Source organism: Chiloscyllium plagiosum, unplaced genomic scaffold (assembly GCF_037043375.1).
Source record: "Chiloscyllium plagiosum isolate Xiang-an unplaced genomic scaffold, Cpla_swu_hap1 HiC_scaffold_42, whole genome shotgun sequence".
NCBI lineage: Eukaryota > Metazoa > Chordata > Chondrichthyes > Orectolobiformes > Hemiscylliidae > Chiloscyllium > Chiloscyllium plagiosum.
In genome coordinates, this window is record NW_028270180.1 from 16,584,985 (window position 1) to 16,604,923 (window position 19,939).

A 19,939-nucleotide genomic window follows, 5' to 3' on the forward strand; every position below is an offset into this window, starting at 1 on the left:
AAGTTTCCTGCCCCACTTTTTTTCCCCCACCCCCACAAAACATCAAGAAGCAACTGCTGATGCAGCAATGAAGATGACTTTGAATTGCTCGATGCTGAGTTGACATAACACAAGGTAGCGGGTCCCAGAGGACCCTACAGCTAATAACTGCTTTGGCAACGTTCTGGGGCTTTGAAGGTAATCCTCTTGGGGTCATGTCGTCTCCATGGAACTAACTGCCTTGTGCAGGCAACTGATGTTGCCATGGTTTAGCCCTATGTCATGTGACCATATTTTTAATAATATGATGGAATTCTCACAGCTGTCTTTGTAGGTTCTAGTGCTACTGTTGCTACTCCTAGTGTGTAGTCTACAAGTTCTGAAGCATTTGTTTTGAGTCATAGCTGTTACTGGTGGTGTGGCACAGGAGGGAGGCCATTTGGCCCACTCATGTCTGAGAATTTATCTTCAGCCAGCAAATTCTAAAGTAGGCTAACTACCTATTCTAATGCTCAGGATATGATCTTTCTGCTATTATGCCAACCCATCTGGTTCACTAACATCTTTTGGCAGAAAAGATGCCATTCTTTATCCAGTCTAGCCTATGTGACTCCAGACCCATAGTGTGGTTGACTCTTCTCTAGCTGCTTAAATTGAGCTTGAGCTACTTAGTTTAAGATCACTTGGGGATGGGCAATGAAAGTTGACCTTGCCAATGCTTCCCCTAATTCTATGAAAGGTTACGAAGTCTCCTTGCATCTGAGAATTGTGCTCAATTGGCAACTCTAGTTCAATTGACTGCCACTCCCTTTAAGATGATGGAAAGTTTTCTATAAAGCAATTCCCATAAGTCTTGAATTGCCATCTGGGGTTTCTAATGTGTTGTCTTCAGATTTTATTTGTTCCACTTTGGAGCCAGCACGTACCCTGAGCAGTTAATGGTTGTCTTGTATGGTTTTAGACATTACCTCAACACTGTTTTGGTGTCTCAGCTTTTAAATTGCTATCTTTAAACTCCTAGTCTCGCTGTTACCTCAGTGTACTCAACTATTTAGCTGGGAAGCCTCTGGTTCTTGGACTGCAAAGAAGAACAACTGTTTCAGACAGTATTGCAGCTCTACACAATCTTTCTTTCCTGACAGCATTTTCCAGGAATTTGAAGGAAATGTGGAATTTCTAATTATGCAGAACATGGGATGTCAGCTGCAGAGGGCTATAACTTAGTCCAGCATCCATTTTTGGCAATGACTCAATTTGTTCAGTTGTAAACTCCATGGGATTAAAATGTCTCTTGCCTGCTAGTCATGTGTACAGTATGGAAACAGACACTTTGGTCAAACTTGTCCATTCTGACCAGACATCTTGTCCCATTTGCTAGCTTTTGGCCCCCCCCCCCCCCCCCCCCCCCCCCCCAACCCTTTCTATTCCTATAGCCATCTGGATTGGTTTTTAACTGTTGTAGTTGTACCAGCCTCGTTTCCTCTAGCATTTCCATACACACCACCCTCTGCATGCCCCTTCAATTCCTTTTTTAAATCTCTGCTTACCTCTTGTCCCTCTAGTTTTGGACACCCCCCCCCCCCCCCCCCACCCACCCACCTCGGAAGAGACCTTGTCTATTCACCCTGCACCTGCTGCTCAGATTTTATAAGCCTCCTATAAGGTCACCCCTCAGCCTCTGACACTCCAGAGAAAGCAGCGCCAGTCTATTCAGCCTCTATCTATAGCTCAACCTCAAACCCTTGTAACAACTTTTGAGGCCTTTAACATTTCATAACATCCTTCCTGTAGCAGGGGGACCAGAATTGCACAATATTCCAAAAGTGGTCTAACCAATGTCCTGTATGGCTATATGACTTCACTACTCGTATACTCGATGCACTGACCAATAATGGTAAGCATACTAAATGCCACCTTCACTATCCTATATCCTTGCTCTATTTAATTTTTGGACATTGGTTTAGAGTTAGATTCACACTGCTAGTCATGACCATTCAGTATGTTTGTTTGCTATCCACTTGAAGTAATTTGTGGGGTCTCCGATTTGCTGCAGATCTTTCCTTGCCTGCACAACTGTCCCTTTGAAGTTTCCTTTCTCTCTGCAAAATTACTTTTTTACCACAATTTCCTCCTTTTTTTTTTCCCTTGATAAGGACCAAGTCACAGATGAGGCAAAACTCTGCAGGCTGTCTGCTATCTAGTTCATGACATCTTGTAATGTAACCTTACAATACAGTTTTTAATCCTGTTCCTTTCCAACCTGCAGCCATTAATTTGTGCCATTCTGCCTGAGCTGATAAGTGACCAGTTGCTCATTCCCTGCCCCCTGACTTGAAAAAGTCAGGAGTTCTGATGCATGCAGCCTCGAATTCATCTCCATTACATTCACCTTGATTTAGCAGCAACTTTGTTTGAAATGTTGCAGATGCCAATTTGAGGAAAATCTCCTGTTCTGGGTTTTAAAAGGACAGCTCCCTCTTTAGATTGTATTGATTTAGTAACATGGCAACATTACTGTCTATGGGATGTGCTGACTTGTCACTCTCTAGTTCCAAATCTAACTGGATGGCATTATTTATTCCTGATGAAGGGCTCTTGCCCGAAATGTTGGTTTTTTTCACTGCTCTTCGGATGCTGCCTGAACTGCTGTGCTCTTCCAGCACCACTAATCCAGAATCTGGTTTCCAGCATCTGCAGTCATTGTTTTTACCTACCTGAAAGACTCCCAGTCAACCCTTCTCCCTTCACTTTCCTCAACCTACTGTGATCATACTATGGCTATCCTTTAGCCCAGCCTCTTGTGTCTCTACATGGTTTTGAGAAGTGCTGTCTTAAGGGGCTATCTTAACTTTTTTATTCTCAATGTGGGCATTGCTGGCCAGGCTAGCACTTATTGCCTGTCCCTACCTGGCCAGAGGGCATTTGAGTCAGCCACATTGCTGTGGGTTTGGTGTCACATGTAGATCAGACCAGATATGGATGGCAATTTCCTTCCCTGAAGGAAATTAATGAACCTGGTAGGCTTTTCACCAACTGCCATTTCAGTTATCATTTGAAGTCTAATTCCAGGTTTTATTGAATCCAAATTCCACCATCTGCCTGTGCCAGTCCCCAGAACACTCCCTCAGCCTCTGTATTAATAGTCTAGTGACCATATCAGGCCAACACCCCTTCTGAATTACTATTACTAGAAACTGTGCATGCAACTGCATTAGTCATTTGGTCCACTTTTTAAAAATTTAAATCTAACTTCCCATGGGATTCAAACCCATGTCTGAGATACTAGTCTATGGTTCTGGGTTCTTTGTCCATGTTGCAACCACCATTATCAAGGATTGCAGGGAGAAAGGAGAATGGGATTGAGGAACGTATCAGCCATTGAATGGTGGAGCAGATGTGATGGCCTGAATGATCTAACTTCTGTGTCTTATGGTCTAAGAATTGCTAAGCCATTTATCTTGATTGATCTAGAGATGTGGTTTATCAATCAAGATGTTGATTCCTGATGTGCCTTGCAAATTCAAAATTTGTTACTAATTGTAGTCCATGCTAAGGAAATAAGTACTAAGTTTTTGTCACTTGTCACCTACCCAATCATGCCCTGATCAGTCAGTACTGTAACACCTAGCTGGGGACCACTGTGTACTGTTGCCACATTTATCCCTGTGCTATTTTGCTTGTCTTGATTTTTTTTTTGGGAAGCAGCATGCTATCTCCTCATGGGAATGACTTGTCTGAGCATAGATTCTGAAATTGGTGGAAAGGCAGATGTGCTGCTTCCTCATTGGTTGGTTGCCTGGCAGCAGCATCAGTTGTTTTTACTGACACTAACCTCCTTAGTTTAATTGATCCTCATAGGCGCAACACAATTAACCTTTTACTGTTGCATTTTCCTTTAAGCAGTGCAAACAATAAGTTAACAGTTGCAACAATCCCTGTGCTCAGTAGATTGCTCTAAGTAGAGAAATAGGGTTTTTGTCATTCCATTCAATCAGGATAGGCCAGTTGAGTGCGCAACCTTAATTGCCTTGGAAAATCTTTTGAACTTCAAGAATGTTCACTTGTACAAAGCTTTCCCCCAACATTTGACTGACTGCAAAAGACCACAACTAGCCAGAAGGGCTAAATATTGGTCAAGCTCTGGCAGCAAGGACTGAACAGTACAAGTTGAATAACTATCAGTGGTGGTTGCAATAAGAACTGATGAGTAGTTCTTAATTGCAAGTGTGCCTTTTGGCCATTTGTCTCAGCTTCCAAGGTGTGGTGGACATGGGCATTCAGAATTTTAGCATTGCTTATCACAACCCTGGACAAAGCTTTCCTCCAAAATAGTCTAGCAGACATCTCTCTTCCATTTTACTATGTAAAGGAGGATGTGCTAGTTACCAAGACCATCTGTAAGCATGTGCTCTATATCCAGAGAATGTTGTAAAATGCTGGATGTTGTAAATTCAGTCTCCTGCAGACACTGTCTCCAATCTCTCTAGGGTCTCAGACTCATCTATTTAGAGATGGATAAACTGAGCAGGCTCATTAGTGATACCATACATCCTGGGAATACATGTCTTTGTCTTCCAAAAGCCACACCTGAGGGAGTGTTGGAAAAAATTAACACTTTCAGCCAGTTTCAACCACTCAAATTAGCCTGCCTTACCTGTTGGAAATTAGCACCCCTCCCCACACCACCCCATCACAAAACTGAATTCTCCTTTTTATTACATGGTACATCTTCAGAAATTGTTTTTGTTGCAAACTTTACCCTGGGCATTTGACTGAGCTTCCAGAAGGTATAGCTGTTGTAGAGTAGTACTGCTGATTGTGTTCACTACCATTTTGATCCAGCTCTTAGAGGTTCTCCATTCAGGTCTTCCCCACCCACCCCCCCCTCTAATTTGATTTTACAATATTCTTTCAAAACACTCCAATGTCCAAGCTGTGCTTATTTTCCAAGATTGCTCTGACCTTGGATAGGAGTTGGGATGACATGTTGAGATCAGCCAGGATGCTGGGGAGGCCTTTTCTGGAGTACTGTGCAGTAATGGTTGTCCTGCTATAGAAGATATTAAGCTGGAGAGGGTTCACAAGAGATTTACCAGGATGTTGCCAGGAATGAAGGGTTTGAGTTAGAGGCTGGGATGACTTTTCACAGGAGTGGGTACAGTTGAAGGGTGACCTTAGAGCTTTATGAAATCATGAGGGATATAGAGCAGGTGAATGTCTCCCTCTAGTGAGGATCCCTCTAGTGGGGTTTTCTCAGATGAAGCTGCATATTTTAAGGTGAAGAGTTTAAAGACATGGGGCAATTTTCTTTTAGTGACTTGTGTGGAATGAACTTCCAGAGAAAGTGGAGGATGTGGATATAGGTAGAATGTTAAAACATGTGTTGGATTAGTAAATGAACAGGAAACATTGACAGGGATATGGGACAGGAGCAAGCAGTTGGGGCTAGTTTAGTTAGGGTTTACACTTTGGAGTAAAGGGTCTGTTTCAGTGCTGTATGACTGACTTGATGTTTAAAAGCTGTGTGCTGTCATGGGCTTGTTTGTAAAAGAACAAGTGTTCTCAGTGACTAGTAAATCTGACTATTATTACTGACATGGATGAGCGGCCTTATTTTGTATTGCAATCTGTTCAAGGGCCATTTATTTAGAGGTTCTGAGGTTGACATTACAGCAGATTGTTCCTTTGCATGTTCATTGAGTTGGATTCAATATCCTGGAGCATCTGGACTGGTGGCATTACAAAGATCAGGGACAACATTTGCTCTTAGCACATGCTATGGAAAAAGCTTAACTTCTAGACTTGTCCAAAGACGCTGTAATTGCAGGTGGTGTTGGACTCCTGGCCAACTCTACACAGCAAGCTGCTTTTTTTTTGACATTTTATTGGTATAACTAAACTCTTTCACTTTAAGGTTCAGGATTAAAATCGCAACACCAGGTTACAGTCCAACAGGTTTATTTGGGAGCACTGCTTCAGGTGACTGGAGTAGGACCATAAACTGAATTTGTAGCAAAAGATTAGTGTCATGCAAGTAAAATTTCATATATTTAACAAACTTTGGTTAAGTCTCATCTTATAGAATGGGTTACAGATTTCAGCTCCTTACACGTTCAGAACCAAAACCTATAACTCAAACATGAAAAATTAACAATCAAGTTTGTTAATCGTTCTTTTGCTATAAACTTGCAGTCCTACTCCACTACCTGAAGGAGCGGCACTCTGAAAGCTAATGCTTCCAAATAAACCTGTTGGACTGTAGCCTGGTGTGATTTTTAAATTTTTGTCTACCCAGTTCAACACCAGCTGCTCCTTGTCATCACTTTAAGATGTTACTGCTTTCTGTCATTTTGTTCACTTGGTGTCACAGTGCCCTCATCTGGTTCTCTAGTTTCATTGCAATATTTAACTCACTAAATTTGTTTTTGTTCTAAATTAGTATTACCTTGCTGAATCTGTTGTGGTTTAACTTTACAAAAGATTTCCTAACCAAGATAAAGCACTTTATCACTGGAAATGTAGTGAGTGCAAGTTAAGTTGAGACTCTTTAGACATTTTGGTTTAACCATTCATATGTAGGGGTTGCAAGAAAAGTGGGGAATTGATGCCAAATTATGCTTGTTTAGGGAGAGACCTGACATAATGGGCTGATTGGCTCCTTCAATCACTTTAATACTGCACCTCAAATACAGATTGGCCTTCCACTGTAGTCAGAGGTGAAGGCTCACCATATGGAATGGATTCCTTTGTCAGTGCCTTGAGTAGATTCAACAATATCCAGAATTGGGAAAGGGGGCAAGTGGCAAGTCTGTGGGGCAACTCCTGTCCCTTCCCCCCCCCCCCCCCCCCCTCAGAGTTAACACAAGTGCTATGGGCTGCATGTACTGCCCCTGTTTCCCTCCATGAAGTTTAATCTCTTAAAATGCACTGTGCTGATCCTGCCTTCTGTTTTGTAAATGCAGTAGGGACTTTTTGAGTAGAAATTGGTTTTATTGATTTAGAATCCCTATGGTTTGCAAGGAGCCCATTTGACCCATTGAGTTCACATTGACTGTCCAAAGAACATCCTACCCAGCCCCTCTCCACAACCTGCTACCTCATGTTCCCATGGCTAATCCACCTAGCCTCCCCATTCTGGACCCTATGGGCAATTTTAGCATGGTCACTCCTCCCAACTCTCCCACTTCTGTACTGTGGGAGGAAATCATGCAGACATGGGGGGAGGGGAGAGAAAATGTGCAGATTCCACAGTCACCAGGGGCTAGAATAAATCTGGTGCTTTGAGGCAGAAGTGGTAATCATAGTTACCATGCTGCCCAATCTAATCTCAAATATCCCCTCAAATTGCTGTTAAGCCTGGCCACACTATGCACTAATGTTATCTTTCTATACTATGGGGCTTAGCAAAGATATTTGTACTTTGAGGAAATGTAGGCCATACTTTTTGATCTGTCCTTTGAACCTTGAATGTAACCATCTCCATTTATCTCTCTCGTGCATCATTCTGTTTTGGTTGGAAGCTTCAATGTTTTCTTGATTTTATTCTACTTGATTCATTTTAGTGACTTTGCTAGCAGGACCACAGTAGAGCAAATTATTTCTCTTCTGTCAGAATCTTGGAGTAGGCTTTCATCAAATCACCATACAGGTCATGGTTTTCTCCAGGCTAGGTAACCTGGTCTGTCAAATCATCCTGGTATGCTGATTTATTACTCCAGTAAACCTTCAAATGCCTTGGCTGTCTCCCTTTCCCTTGGATCTAATGTTCAGTTGTAGTCTGGTCTAACTAATGTCCCTGCTTTTTGACTGTCGTCCTCTAGAAATGCACTTTGCTGCTTTTACTTTTTAAAATGGTCTCCATGTAATTACTTTAATCCTTGGTTTTCTCAGTCTCTAAATGTGTGGCTGCCTTGTCCTATTTGTATTTTGAGCTCACTCCTACTTTCAGTAGAGGATGGATCAAGAATAAAATGAGTTGTGGGTAGTTTTCACAGCTGGAACTAATGTGAATGCAGGTGGAAGTGTTAGCAAGGCTTTCAGTGCAGACTAGTCAATGTATATTGACCTAAAGCTGCCTTAGGAGGAAGCTCTTTAAGTCACCTCTGTTTTGTGGCTAGTGTCAGCTACAAGGAACTGTCTTTGAAGAACTGACTCATCAAGCAAATTCTGTCACCATGCTGTTGATTACTGAATCTGAAGTGCTGGCAAATCTAAGTTTACTTTTGGTGTTTTTTGGAAATTTCTTCTTTCCTAGGTGCAAGACTAGATCGGCCGTATAAACGCATCCACTTCCCAGGATTTGGAATTGCCATCATCCTGTTGTGTGGCCTGGCAATCGTCTCCCTTCCAATCCTGGCTTTTCTTGTGAGTGCAAGCAGTGTTACTGACATGGAATTCCAATGTGGTGCTTCATTCATCTACATAAGATCCAGTGCAGTGATGTGTAAAATGAGATCTTGTTCACATTAACTTTAAATTTTGAGGATGATCTTGCATCTTGACCAAGATGTCTGATTTTAGCTCAGTTGGCTGGACAGCTGGTTTGCAGTTTTGAGTGATCCCAACAGTTAAGTCCTAAACTGGTTGAGGTTACTGTGAAGAACCCTCCTTGACCTCTCCAGAAAGTAAACCCAGATCCAGACAAACAATATGCAGAACCTGGGTGGGGGGAGGAATGGAGAAGGATGGATAGAGGTGGCTTTGGGGTCCATACAAAGTGTCTTCAAAAGCAGCATGGTTGCAATAAGCTAACCTGTGAAGCCTCTGGTGGCATGATGTGGACTGGTGAAGCCCTGAACAGTGCTGGAAAAAAATCCAGCTCCATTGAGAATGGTGCCAATGTGTGGTGATATAAACTTTCATGGTATTATATTGAACACCCTTGACAAGGTATAGTGGCCTCTGGTTAGACCACTGCCAGTCATCTTTCTGCATGCAGCCCTATGGTATGTTAAGGCTGGGACTTTATTTGAATGCCAGTTGTTATATAGACACCATCCATTGTAAGATGGACAGTGTCAGAGTTTTCTTGACTCCCAAGTAAACAGCTAATTTCTGATTTTAAAAACAAGTGGAACCTGTTGCTCCTTGCAAGTGGCAAATATAGGGGTATCCTTAGTGCTAGCACAGCTGTAACAGTGAAATTGTTGCATGCATATGCAAGCTGTATTTTCTACAGCTTGGAACCAGTTGCCCATTGCTCCCTCTCAGACTTGACTTTTTAAACTGACATAAGTGGTCCTAAAGTCTTTAATGCCTTAAAAAGCTGAATGCTTGTTGAGACTCCATTTTCATATAAACCAGCAACATATTGCTAGAATATGGTCACCCAAAACTTCCTGCAATGGGTAATCTGCCCACAAGGGTGAGTGCTACAATTGTTCTTCAGTTAAGGAGGACTGAGTTTGTGAAATCGCCTTCAGATAATATCCAGAAGAACACCTAAATTATCCTTAACCTCCAATTCAAAAATAGTCCTGACTTAAAATTGTAGTCTTTGCAGGGTAGATGGTTTCAGGCCAACCTGTTCAGAGATGTGATTGCACACTTGAACCTTTCAAAGGTTCCACACCAACTTAACCGACTCTTAACCATTTAGATATGTGATCAGGTGGCTAGACCTTCCCCAGGGGAGGGGAATCCAAAACTAGAGGGCAGAAGTTTAAGATGAAAAGGAAAGGTTTGAGATCTGAAGGGTAACCTCCCCCCCCCCCCCCCCCCCCCCCCCCCGAGTAGTGCATATGTGGAATGAGCTGCCGGAGGAGGAGGTGCAGGTGGGTACACTGTTCCAAAGGCATTTGGACAGATACAAAGATTGGAAAATTGAGGGATATGGACCAAATGCAAACAAATGTTCAGTTAGGGGAAACCTGGTTGGCATAGATGGGTTGGACCAATGGGTTGGTTTCTGTGCTGTATCACTCAAACTGAAGGATAGAACATGTCCTGTTTAAATATACAGGTGTCCCTGACTGGTGTATTCCATATCAAGGGTTCAATGTAAATATTTGCTTATATCTGTGAACAGTACATTATACTGTATGTTAATTTGCATGTTAAGTGACTTATGTACTCTGTAGTGGAACATGTTTGCAACCTGGAGACTGCTGTAAATGTGTTCCAGTGCAAAACATCTATCACCAAAATGCTTTGAGGTCAAGCCCACTTCATGGTGTTGATGAGGGGTCAGGTTTGAATCCAATGATTAGGATTAAATATGGCATTGAGTTGCTGTTTTTTTTTTTAACTAGCTTCAAATCCTACTTGTTTTACACTTAAAATCAAATTGAAATGTGTTCTCTTGTGTTGGGTTTAGTGCTGGAAATACAGGTTCTGTGCAGCTTGTCAGAAGAGTTTCACATTTGAAGCCTGGGATGTTGAGCGTGAGAATGCAAGTAACATACCACTGCCTGAGGTGAGTTTTCAATTCTTCCACCGCAAAAGTACATTTTTACTCTTAATCAGACATGGTGCAATTGTTCCAAATGCTTTGGCTTGGAACACACCCACTTGAATACTTTTAAGTCAGATGTGTACATGTTGGTGGCTGAGTCCTCCTCCTTCCCCTATTGCCCTCCATTAACCCTTCATGGAGCTAATACTCTGTACAGTAAAGCTCTTGCATCCCTCTGTCATCCAGAAGTGGGTGACATAACTTAGCTAGACAAGCTAAAGATTTAAGGAGAAAGTGAGGGCTGCAGATGCTGGAGATCAGAGCTGAATGTGTTGCTGGAAAAGCGCAGCAGGTCAGGCAGCATCCAAGGAACAGGAGAATCGACGTTTCGGGCATAAGCCCTTCTTCAGGAAGCTAAAGATTTAACACATTAGCTGGGGCCAAACTCTCTTGCTAGAGCACCATGCAGTTCCTTTATCTGCCTCATGATGTCAAGATGATTCACCAAATAGTAATTCTGTATTTCTTCTGTACTACATAAGGTGTTGGGAAGAATGAGGGCTAGTAGTAATTTCTGAACTGCAAACAAAGTTTGCTTTAGAATTTAGATTTTTGGGACAAATGTAGCTAACATTCCCTTGTCACTACTCAACTCCTGGATTTTCTGTATGTGCCTTTTAAACTTGGTAACCTTCCAGAAGGTGCTGACAATGCATTTCCTCCGATGTCGGTAAGCTTGAGTCAGCAGTCATGACACCAGGTTATAGTCCAACAGGTTTATTTGAAATCACCTGACAAAGGATCAGCATGCTGAAAGCAGAGAAGACAAAGCTGTTTTCAAATCAGTTGAGCTATAAACCCTGATGTCGAGTGACTTCTGACTTTGCTGACTCCAGTCCAACATCAGTGCCTCCACATTAAGCTTGAGGTCACCCCACTTCAGTTTGTAGGTGATCAGTAAACTGGTGAGAATTTCCAATCTGGTTCAGTTTCTACTGTTGGCTCTACTATAAAAATACAATTTTAAGAGCTGGATTTTAAAGTAAACTGCTATTGCTACTGATCAGTTTGCTCGCTGTGCAAACCTAATTTTGAATATCTAACTTCTCCACCACTTTCGACTGTTTCTGAATCCCATTCTTTAATTTGGGTGTAATCCAGTGCATGTTTCCTGGCTTGCTGTCTGTGCTTAATGATTGGCATAACTGTTGCTTGAGAACATGGCTGCGCCAGGGATCTGGGCTTGATTCCACCTTTTTGATGTCTCTTTGGAGAGTTTGCACATTCTCTGTCTGTAGGTTTCCTCCCACAGTCAAAGGATGTGCTGGTTAGGTAAATTGGTCATGCTAAATTGTCCAGTGTCCAGGAATGTGCAGGTTAGAGGGATAGGATGAGTCAGATGTTCTGAGGGTTGTTGCAGACTCTCAATGGGCTGAATGGAATCTTTCTGCACTGTAGGGCTTCTCTAATTGATTTAGATTTAGATTAGTGTGGAAACAGGCCCTTCGGCCCAACAAGTTCACACCGAACCACCGAAGCGAAACCCACCCATACCCCTACGTTTACCCCTTACCTAACACTACAGGAAATTTAGTATGGCCAATTCACCTGACCTGCACATCTTTGGATGGTGGGAGGAAACTGGAGCGCCCGGAGGAAACCCACGCAGATACGGGGAGAACGTGCAAACTCCACAGTCAGTCGCCTGACGCTGGAATTGAACTTGGGTCTCTGGCGCTGAGGCAGCAGTGCTAACCACTGTGCCACCATGCTGCCCACAATTGACTTGATACACTGCCAGCAAAAGGTGAGGTGGTAAATGTATCACTATCTGCAAAATCTGAGTAGTAAGATAAGACTACATCTGGAAGGTTAAATACCAGATTTTTCCTTTTGATCAATTGATACATCATAGTTAAAACCCTGAGCTGGAAGATCCACTTCTGGACCCAGTAACACCATTCAAACTGAGCTTTAGGTAAGCTGGTGAGTGCAGATGTTGTCACAATTCACTGATGTCAAGTTAAATTTTATCTGCCACCTTCACAACTCACTCTCTCTCCACTGGTGCACATGGGCACTTCCACCCCAACCAACCCACTACTAATAGCACATGTCCCCAGTGTGAGGTTATCTCCTCCACTGGGTCAGTATCTGCACCATCCACTTCATATTTAAAGAACAATCCAGGATTGAGTGTTTGACAATAGAGAAAATGCAGGGAGGCTGTTTGAATGAGGGGTTGCAATCTCTGGATGATCAGCCACTGGTACAAATTGTCAACTGTCTCTGGGATCTGTTGGATGGATAAACTATTTTCTACCTGAACTGTAGACACAGGCCTGATTTAAAACTGGGCTTAGGACAGGCCTGAAAGAAGCAGACACTGTGATCTGACCCAATGAGGCTGTTCCTTCAGCACATGCTCAATAGTGATTTGAGTAATGGTCCTATTGACTCTGCACCAGTAACATTGAGGGTTTTTGGAATTCTGTGCTGAGCTGTGGCTTCTGTTTAGTGAAAGCTGAGATTTTTGGGACCCAGGCTAAGGAATGAGGCCCATATTGAAATATGGAATAGGAGAGGGTGGTAAGTAGATGTTTAAACCACTTCGACTGCATCTGCCCTTTGCGTTTTAGTCTCTGATCTGAGGGCCCTTGTGTGGCATGGTGGTGTCCCAATCCTTGGACCAAGAGACCAGAGTTCATGTCCCACCTGCCCCAGACATGTATAATTACATCTCTGAACAGGTTGATTAGAAAAATAGATTAAACAAAAAATTGTCTTCTGCTGTCCAAATGAATGTTCATTCTGCTTTCTCTCCAGTAGAGTATTTCTGGGTATAGTTATTCATTCATAGACTATTTCATTTCCTTTTAATATGCTGCCACTTGTGTTAAATTTTTCTAATCAACTTATTCAGATATTAACCCTTCCTAGAGCAGTTGGGACTCTAACCCAGGCACCCTCCTTCCAGGGATAGGGAAGTACAGTGTACCATGAGGGACTTTCCATCCATGCTCAAACTTTATTGGCACAACGTTCATTTTCCAATTTGGCAACATCGAGCCAAATTCTGCTGTGCTACCTCCTCTTGTCTCTTCCCCTCGTTTGTCAGTAAACTCAAGCTTCTTCCATAAAGACAATACTTTGCCCTGGATGGCTGTGAATTTCTTTGATTTCTGGTCAGTGTAGACTGTCACTTAAAAAGGATTGATTTACAAAGTAAAAATGAGTACATTATCAAGAACTAGTTTAACTCTTAATTTCTGCAAATAGGTTGCACTTCTCAATATTTTAAGGTTTAGTTCCCCACTAAAATAAAACAAAGTGCTGTAGATGCTGGAAATCCTGAACAAAAATAGCAGGAGAAACTTTGTCTGGCAGTATTTGTGGAGAGAAAGCAGTTAATGATTTCTGGTCCAGTGACCAACCTTCAGAGCTAGTAATCACTGGACCCAGAACATTAATGTTGCTTTCTCTTCACAGATGCTGCCAGTCCTGAGTTTCTCCTGCAATTTAGTTTTAGTTCCATTTTTGCCCTGCAAAAATGTTTTGTCCATAGTTTCTCAGTTTGCACCCCTCAGAACACCTGAGAAGGGATGCAATGGCCTAGTGGTGCTGGACTTATTCCAGAATCCCAGGTAATGTCTGGGGACCTGGGTTCAAATCCTGTGCTGGCAGATGGTGGAATTTGAATTGAGTAAGCTCTTCATTCTAGATATTTAATGATGACTCCATCCACTTGTGAACCTGATGCGATTTTCCAACAATGTCCTTTTTTTAGGGAAGGAAACTAACATCCTTACCTGGTCTGGCCCACGTGACTCCAGACTGACCACAATGTTGTTGACTCTTAACTGCCCTCTGGGCAATTAGGGATGGGCAATAAATGCTGGCCTTGGTGTTGCCCTCTGGACACCATTCATTTGGCTCTAAATTGTTTTGGTGTACATTGCTGAGTTGTTTTGGCACCTTTGTCATATCGTGAATGATAAGGTTGTAATAAGTTTAAAAATGAATTTAAAAATTAGACTTGCTACTTACAATGTTTACAAAAGCACCATGAGAATGCCTGTTCACTACTTTTACTACTTCATAGATTTGTGTGAATGTGACCTTTGCACTCATTCTTTAATTCACATCTCCAAAACTTTAAAGATGGGTTGCTTTTGCTACATTTATCAAACATAGATAACCATTGTGTGGAAATTTTGGCTTGTCTCTTAGAATGTTTTCAGCCATTTCTGGAAATAGAAAGAAAATTGTATTACAGCTTTCCAATGTGAAGACAGATGGGCTTAAATATCAAGGCAATAGATGACTATTAACAATTGTTAAATGAGAAAATATTACAAAACGAGTAGGTCATTAGTCATCCCCTCTCCTTTAACCAAACAAGACTTTTTTTCATTCTGTATTGGCACCAAAACAGCTCAGTGCCAAACTGAGTGCCAAAACAGTTGAGTCAAAACAGCAGGGCCAAATGATCAGTGCCAAATAGTCCCATTCCAGCCAGTGATATCCTCTTCCAGTGAATAAAGTAACTGACACCAGCACAGCATGAGGAAAGTGCACATGCACCCACTTCAAATCAGCATTCACAGTAAAGGCATTGCTATGAAGATTGCACACAATCAGAATCCACCATATTCGATGAAAATATGGGTTTCCCTTAGTTTGTGTTCTTGTGAAATGTTTCAGGCAAGTGTCATCAGGACATCAACTCTCCTGCTCCTCAATGCTGCCTGATCTACTGTGCTTTTCCAGCACTAACTCTTGACTCTGATCCCCAGCATCTGCAGTCCTCCTTTCGCCTACAAAGTTAATGTTGCATAGTGCAATAACAAACACCTTTTTTTTGGGTTCAGTTTAGAGATCTGGTTTGAACAGCTTCCTTAGCTAATTACTAAAGTTTGGTCAATGTTGATTCTAATTTTGGTTTAAATTTTACTTCCCAAATTTTCATGCACTTCAAATGAAATTGCACCCTCTCCCAGGATGCAGTGTTAACAAACATTTTTGAAACACTGGGGTTTTGTGTTCAAGTGCATCAACTCTAGTTCAAGCAAACCACAGCTCACGCATTGAAACCCGTGCAAGGATTTGCTTCCTATCGACCAGGGCTTGCTTTAAGTTTTTGTATTGTTCTAACTCCCTTATGCCAAGAAGACTTGTCTTTTTTTTGTGTATATACAGGTGAATCGGGAAAGTTACAGACTCCGTGAAGCAACATATGTCAACTACTCCTTCAACTCCTAATCCTTTCTACCAAAGATCTGGTGATGAGACTGAACTTGTCCTGATTTAGTTTTACTGTTTCCTTGGAAGAGGAATATTTACATATGAGCTAGGTTCAGCTTCGAGTTGAAGTTATAAATTCTGTCCCAGACTTTCCTGATGTTTGTCTTTTTAAAACTTTGGTGTCAGAATGTTGGTCATGGAAGCTATGGGGGTTCTTTCTTCAAGTGTGGAAGCAATCTAGATGAAGCATCCCATTTTCAAATGGCCACTTGAGTTTGTTTCAGAAATCCCTCGCTGACCAACTTCAGTCACTACAACAAAATGGGATTGAGTGAAAATGGCTATTTCCCCTGGTGACCTTGTCTAGATGAACTGTTTTGTTCGTAGTCTGGACTAGAGTTTCGTGAATTGGGTGAGCATAGCCGTTTCATCTATAATGAGACCATACGTTAATCACTTGACTGGTTTTAGACTTTCCTGTTTTGATGGCTATAATCCCTTCAGAAAAAAAAGGCTGTACCCACTTATGCATGGCTGAGCAAAAATGTTTGTAGACCAATGCACTTTTTTAAAACAAAATCTTTATACTGGTCTTGAATTCCAAGCACCACCTCGCAAGCATTATGGTAGTGGTCATTAATCAGCAGCATCTACACTTAACTCTGGTTTAAACACCCATCTAAGGAGACTGAAGTATTGCATTCCAGACTGGATCTCACAATGCAGATTGGTGTTTCAGTTCATGTGGTTATGTAGTCAATAAATGGAGGTCTATATTGTTTTTGTAACTAATCTCGTGCCAATCTGACTTCTAATGTAACTCAACTAGCCTAAAGTAATTTGGTCAGTGATATTTTGCTCCTGTAGATATTTTCACTTGTGTTCTGTAATGTTCATGCACTGCACTTGGTAGGTTGTCTCTTTTGAAAATGAGATCATCGTGAAGTTGACTTCATTTGCATGATTCCCACCTCCTGTGGCTTTAAATATTGTCCCATCTTGTTCTTTTGGGCACAGATTTGGATACTCCTGGCTTAATTGGGATAAGTAGGAGCAAATATGTGTATTCACAAGTACTGGGATGTTTTGGGAAATGCTACATTAGAGAAAATATTTACTTGTATTTGAGTTGGCAATGCCAGAACAGGCCCTTTATTTTTAAAAAAATTGAGGACAGGAATCCAACATCTTCACAACTTTGTTTCACTTTAAGTGTTTTCAGTGCACCAGTATAGTCTGTTTTAATATAGATGAGTCATTCCCTCTCTCAATTAGTTCTCTGAAAACAAACCCCTCAAAAGAAATGGGATCCTGACCTGACGTGGCATATTTTAAGATGCCCTACCATAGCTTGAAAACCCCCGAGCAAGAACTTTAACTGAAGCATGACTTGCAACAAATTTCAGACTTGTTCTGCTTCTCGGGTTACAAAACGGCTGATGCTGGTCACCAACTGCAGTCCTCAACAGAAACCTTACACTTTTTTTTTAAATAGTTAATTGTTTGCTTCCTTTTGGCTAACTACATGTATGCCTTTATTGTCTGGTTTGAATGATTTCACAAGAAACAAGATTTATGTTCCTAAAGCTAGTGAAGGTTGTGGTTTGACACTTTACAGCTGGATATAAGCCAGATGCAGTGACAATTTCTACACTGGACAGGTTCTGTTTGTCTTCCAAGTTGAGTATGCAGATGGTTGTCAACATTTTGCTATGACAGTATCTTAAGGGTGTGCTGTTTTGGGGTGGGTGGTGTAAGGAGCTGAGGTAATATCAGTGCTATTTAAATTGAATGCTTTTGTTCACAAACCCTGCCAAAAGGCAACAGTTGTTTTTTGCCTTTAGTGGCTATTGTGTAATAACTGACCTGTGTACTGTTGCACCAGGTGAAATATGTAAATGATTTGTTACAGTATAAACAATATGCTTTATATCTTGTACAAAAACCTGTGGAGGCAAGTCTCCAGTCTAATCTTTTTTGTAAACTTTTTAATAAATGGAACTATCTTTTGTTGATCTAGTTTGCTCTTGCTATAAGATGTTCTTTTGCTGTCAATACTACACTTGAGTAGATTGGTGCTGCATTTCCATAGAATCTCTACAGTGTGGAATAGGCCATTAGGCCCAACAAGTCCATGCCAAACCTCAACAGTAACCCATCCAGACCCATTCCCCTACTTGTCTAGACGTACCTCCTGACTAATGTAGCTAACCTACACATCTCTGAACACTATGGGCAATTTAGCAGGGCCAATTCACCTAACCTGCACATCTTTAGTGTGTGTTCCATTCATTGATCAATATACCAACATGTGAAATACTTGTTTATGCAGCCATTGTGGTGTTAAAGGACTTGCATACATTTGAGCATCATTGTCCACCTAGTGTAGTCTGCCACTGATTTTTCTCCAAGTTTTGGACATGCATACCAAGACTAATCTATCTAGCTGGACTACCTTGCTGCATCTACACTTTTTTCACCAAATGCATCTCTTTCCCTCCATGAAGAAAGCATTTGGTGCTGTGGTTCTGTTCGCCAAGCTGGAAGTTTTTGTTGCAAACATTTCGTCCCCTGTCTAGGTGACATCCCCAGTGCTTGGGAGCCTCCTGTGAAGCACTTCTGTGGTGTTTCCTCCGGCATTTATTGTGGCCTGTCCCTGCCACTTCCGGTTGTCAGTTTCAGCTGTCCGCTGTAGTGGCTGGTATATTGTTTGTTGGAGTTTGTGGATGGCACTCATCCACAAACTCCATCAACAAACACATCGACCTGGACCCACTATACCAGCCACTACAGCAGACCGCTGAAACTGACAACCGGAAGCGGCAGGGACAGGCCACTATAAATGCCAGAGGAAACACCACAGAAGTGCTTCACCGGAGGCTCTCAAGCACTGGGGATATCACCTAGACAGGGGACGAAACGTTTGCAACAAACTTCCAGCTCGGCGAACAGAACCACAGCAACGAGCACCCAAGCTACAAATCTTCAACTTTGAAGGCATTTGGTATGCTTTCTTTTATTGGTCAGTATTGAGTACAGGAGTTGGGAGGTCATGTTGTGGGCATACAGGACATTGGTTAGGCCACTGTTGGAATATTGCATGCAATTCTGGTCTCCTTATTGGAAGGATGTTGTGAAACTTGAAAGGGTTCAGAAAAGACTTGACAAGAATGTTGCCAGGGTTGGAGGATCTGAGCTACAGGGAGAAGCTGAACAAGTGGGGGCTGTCTTTCTCGAGTGTCAGAGGCTGAGGGGTGATCTTTAGAGGTTTACAAAATGAGGGGCATGGATAGGGTAAATAGTTTCCTTTTGGGGTGGGTGAGTCCAGAACTAGAGGGAATAGATTTAGGGGGAGGGCAAAGATGAGACATGAGGGGCAACTTTTTCATGCAGAGGGTGTTGTGTATGTTACCACCTAGCCCCTATTTCTCAGCTCCCTTTTTCCAATCCACCCCATCCCCAGAGTTCTAATGAATGGTTTAACCTGAAATGTCAGCTCTCCTCCGATGCTGCCTGGCCTGCTGTATCTCTTCCGGCATGATGCTTTGCATCTTCAGGTCATCTGAGTTGATGATGTAGTGGATTTGTAACTAGGGTGGATAATTGGGAGCAAATTACTGCAGATGCTGGAGATCACAGCAGGTCAGACAGCATTTAAGGAGAGCGCATAAGCTAATGTTTCAAGACTGACTCCTCAGCTGTAAGTCATGTCTGCTCTAAATGTTAGCATGTGTTCTTTCCATGGCTACTGTCTGACGTGCTGTAGTCCAAAAACTGTGCTGTACATATCTGACTCATACTAAAAACAAATTTGCTATCAAAGTTGCTGACCTTGCCAGTGATGCCTACATTCAATGGGCTTCTTTAACACTTCCTTTCACTTCACTCTCTGACTAAAGGTTGACCAACAGTTAAAGTCTCTTGTTTGGATGCCTTCCTGTAGGAAAGCATAAATCAGAAATTTACCACTCATCTTGAACAAAGTTTTTTATAATCTAATTATAATCTTGCTTAATCTAGTTACTGATTGTGATGTGCTAACTGACTGCTGCACCCCAAGTTACCAGTCCTGCAACAAGCTGCTTAATTTAGCATGTTCTGAAGAATTTGTTTGCCAAACAAGGTTTGCTTTGACTGAGGCTGCCTTCTGTGTAACATCCATCAGCTGAATCCTGAATCTCATCCCACCTTAAGTCTTGTGAGACCTTCATTAGTATGGGTCTGTGTAGGATTTAAGCCTTTGTAGGAGTTTAAAAAGTAATTTCCTTTTATCAGGCAGGGGATCCATTTCCTCATGGGAAACATCTACAACTTGGGCCAGGT

At 42.0% G+C, this 19,939-nt stretch overlaps 1 protein-coding gene across 1 annotated transcript in view; it reads left to right on the plus strand.

The window, feature by feature from the left end:
- The window catches only part of LOC148137561 (uncharacterized), a 34,067-nt gene extending 16,438 nt beyond the window's left edge, over positions 1 to 17,629 (plus strand). The window contains exons 7-9 of the mRNA XM_087981957.1: positions 8,234 to 8,343; positions 10,295 to 10,393; positions 15,572 to 17,629. Coding sequence (XP_087838083.1) covers positions 8,234 to 8,343; positions 10,295 to 10,393; positions 15,572 to 15,634 — 272 coding nt within the window. The 3' untranslated portion in view covers positions 15,635 to 17,629. The remainder of the gene's footprint in view (positions 1 to 8,233; positions 8,344 to 10,294; positions 10,394 to 15,571) is intronic.
- The last annotated feature ends 2,310 nt before the right edge of the window (positions 17,630 to 19,939 follow it).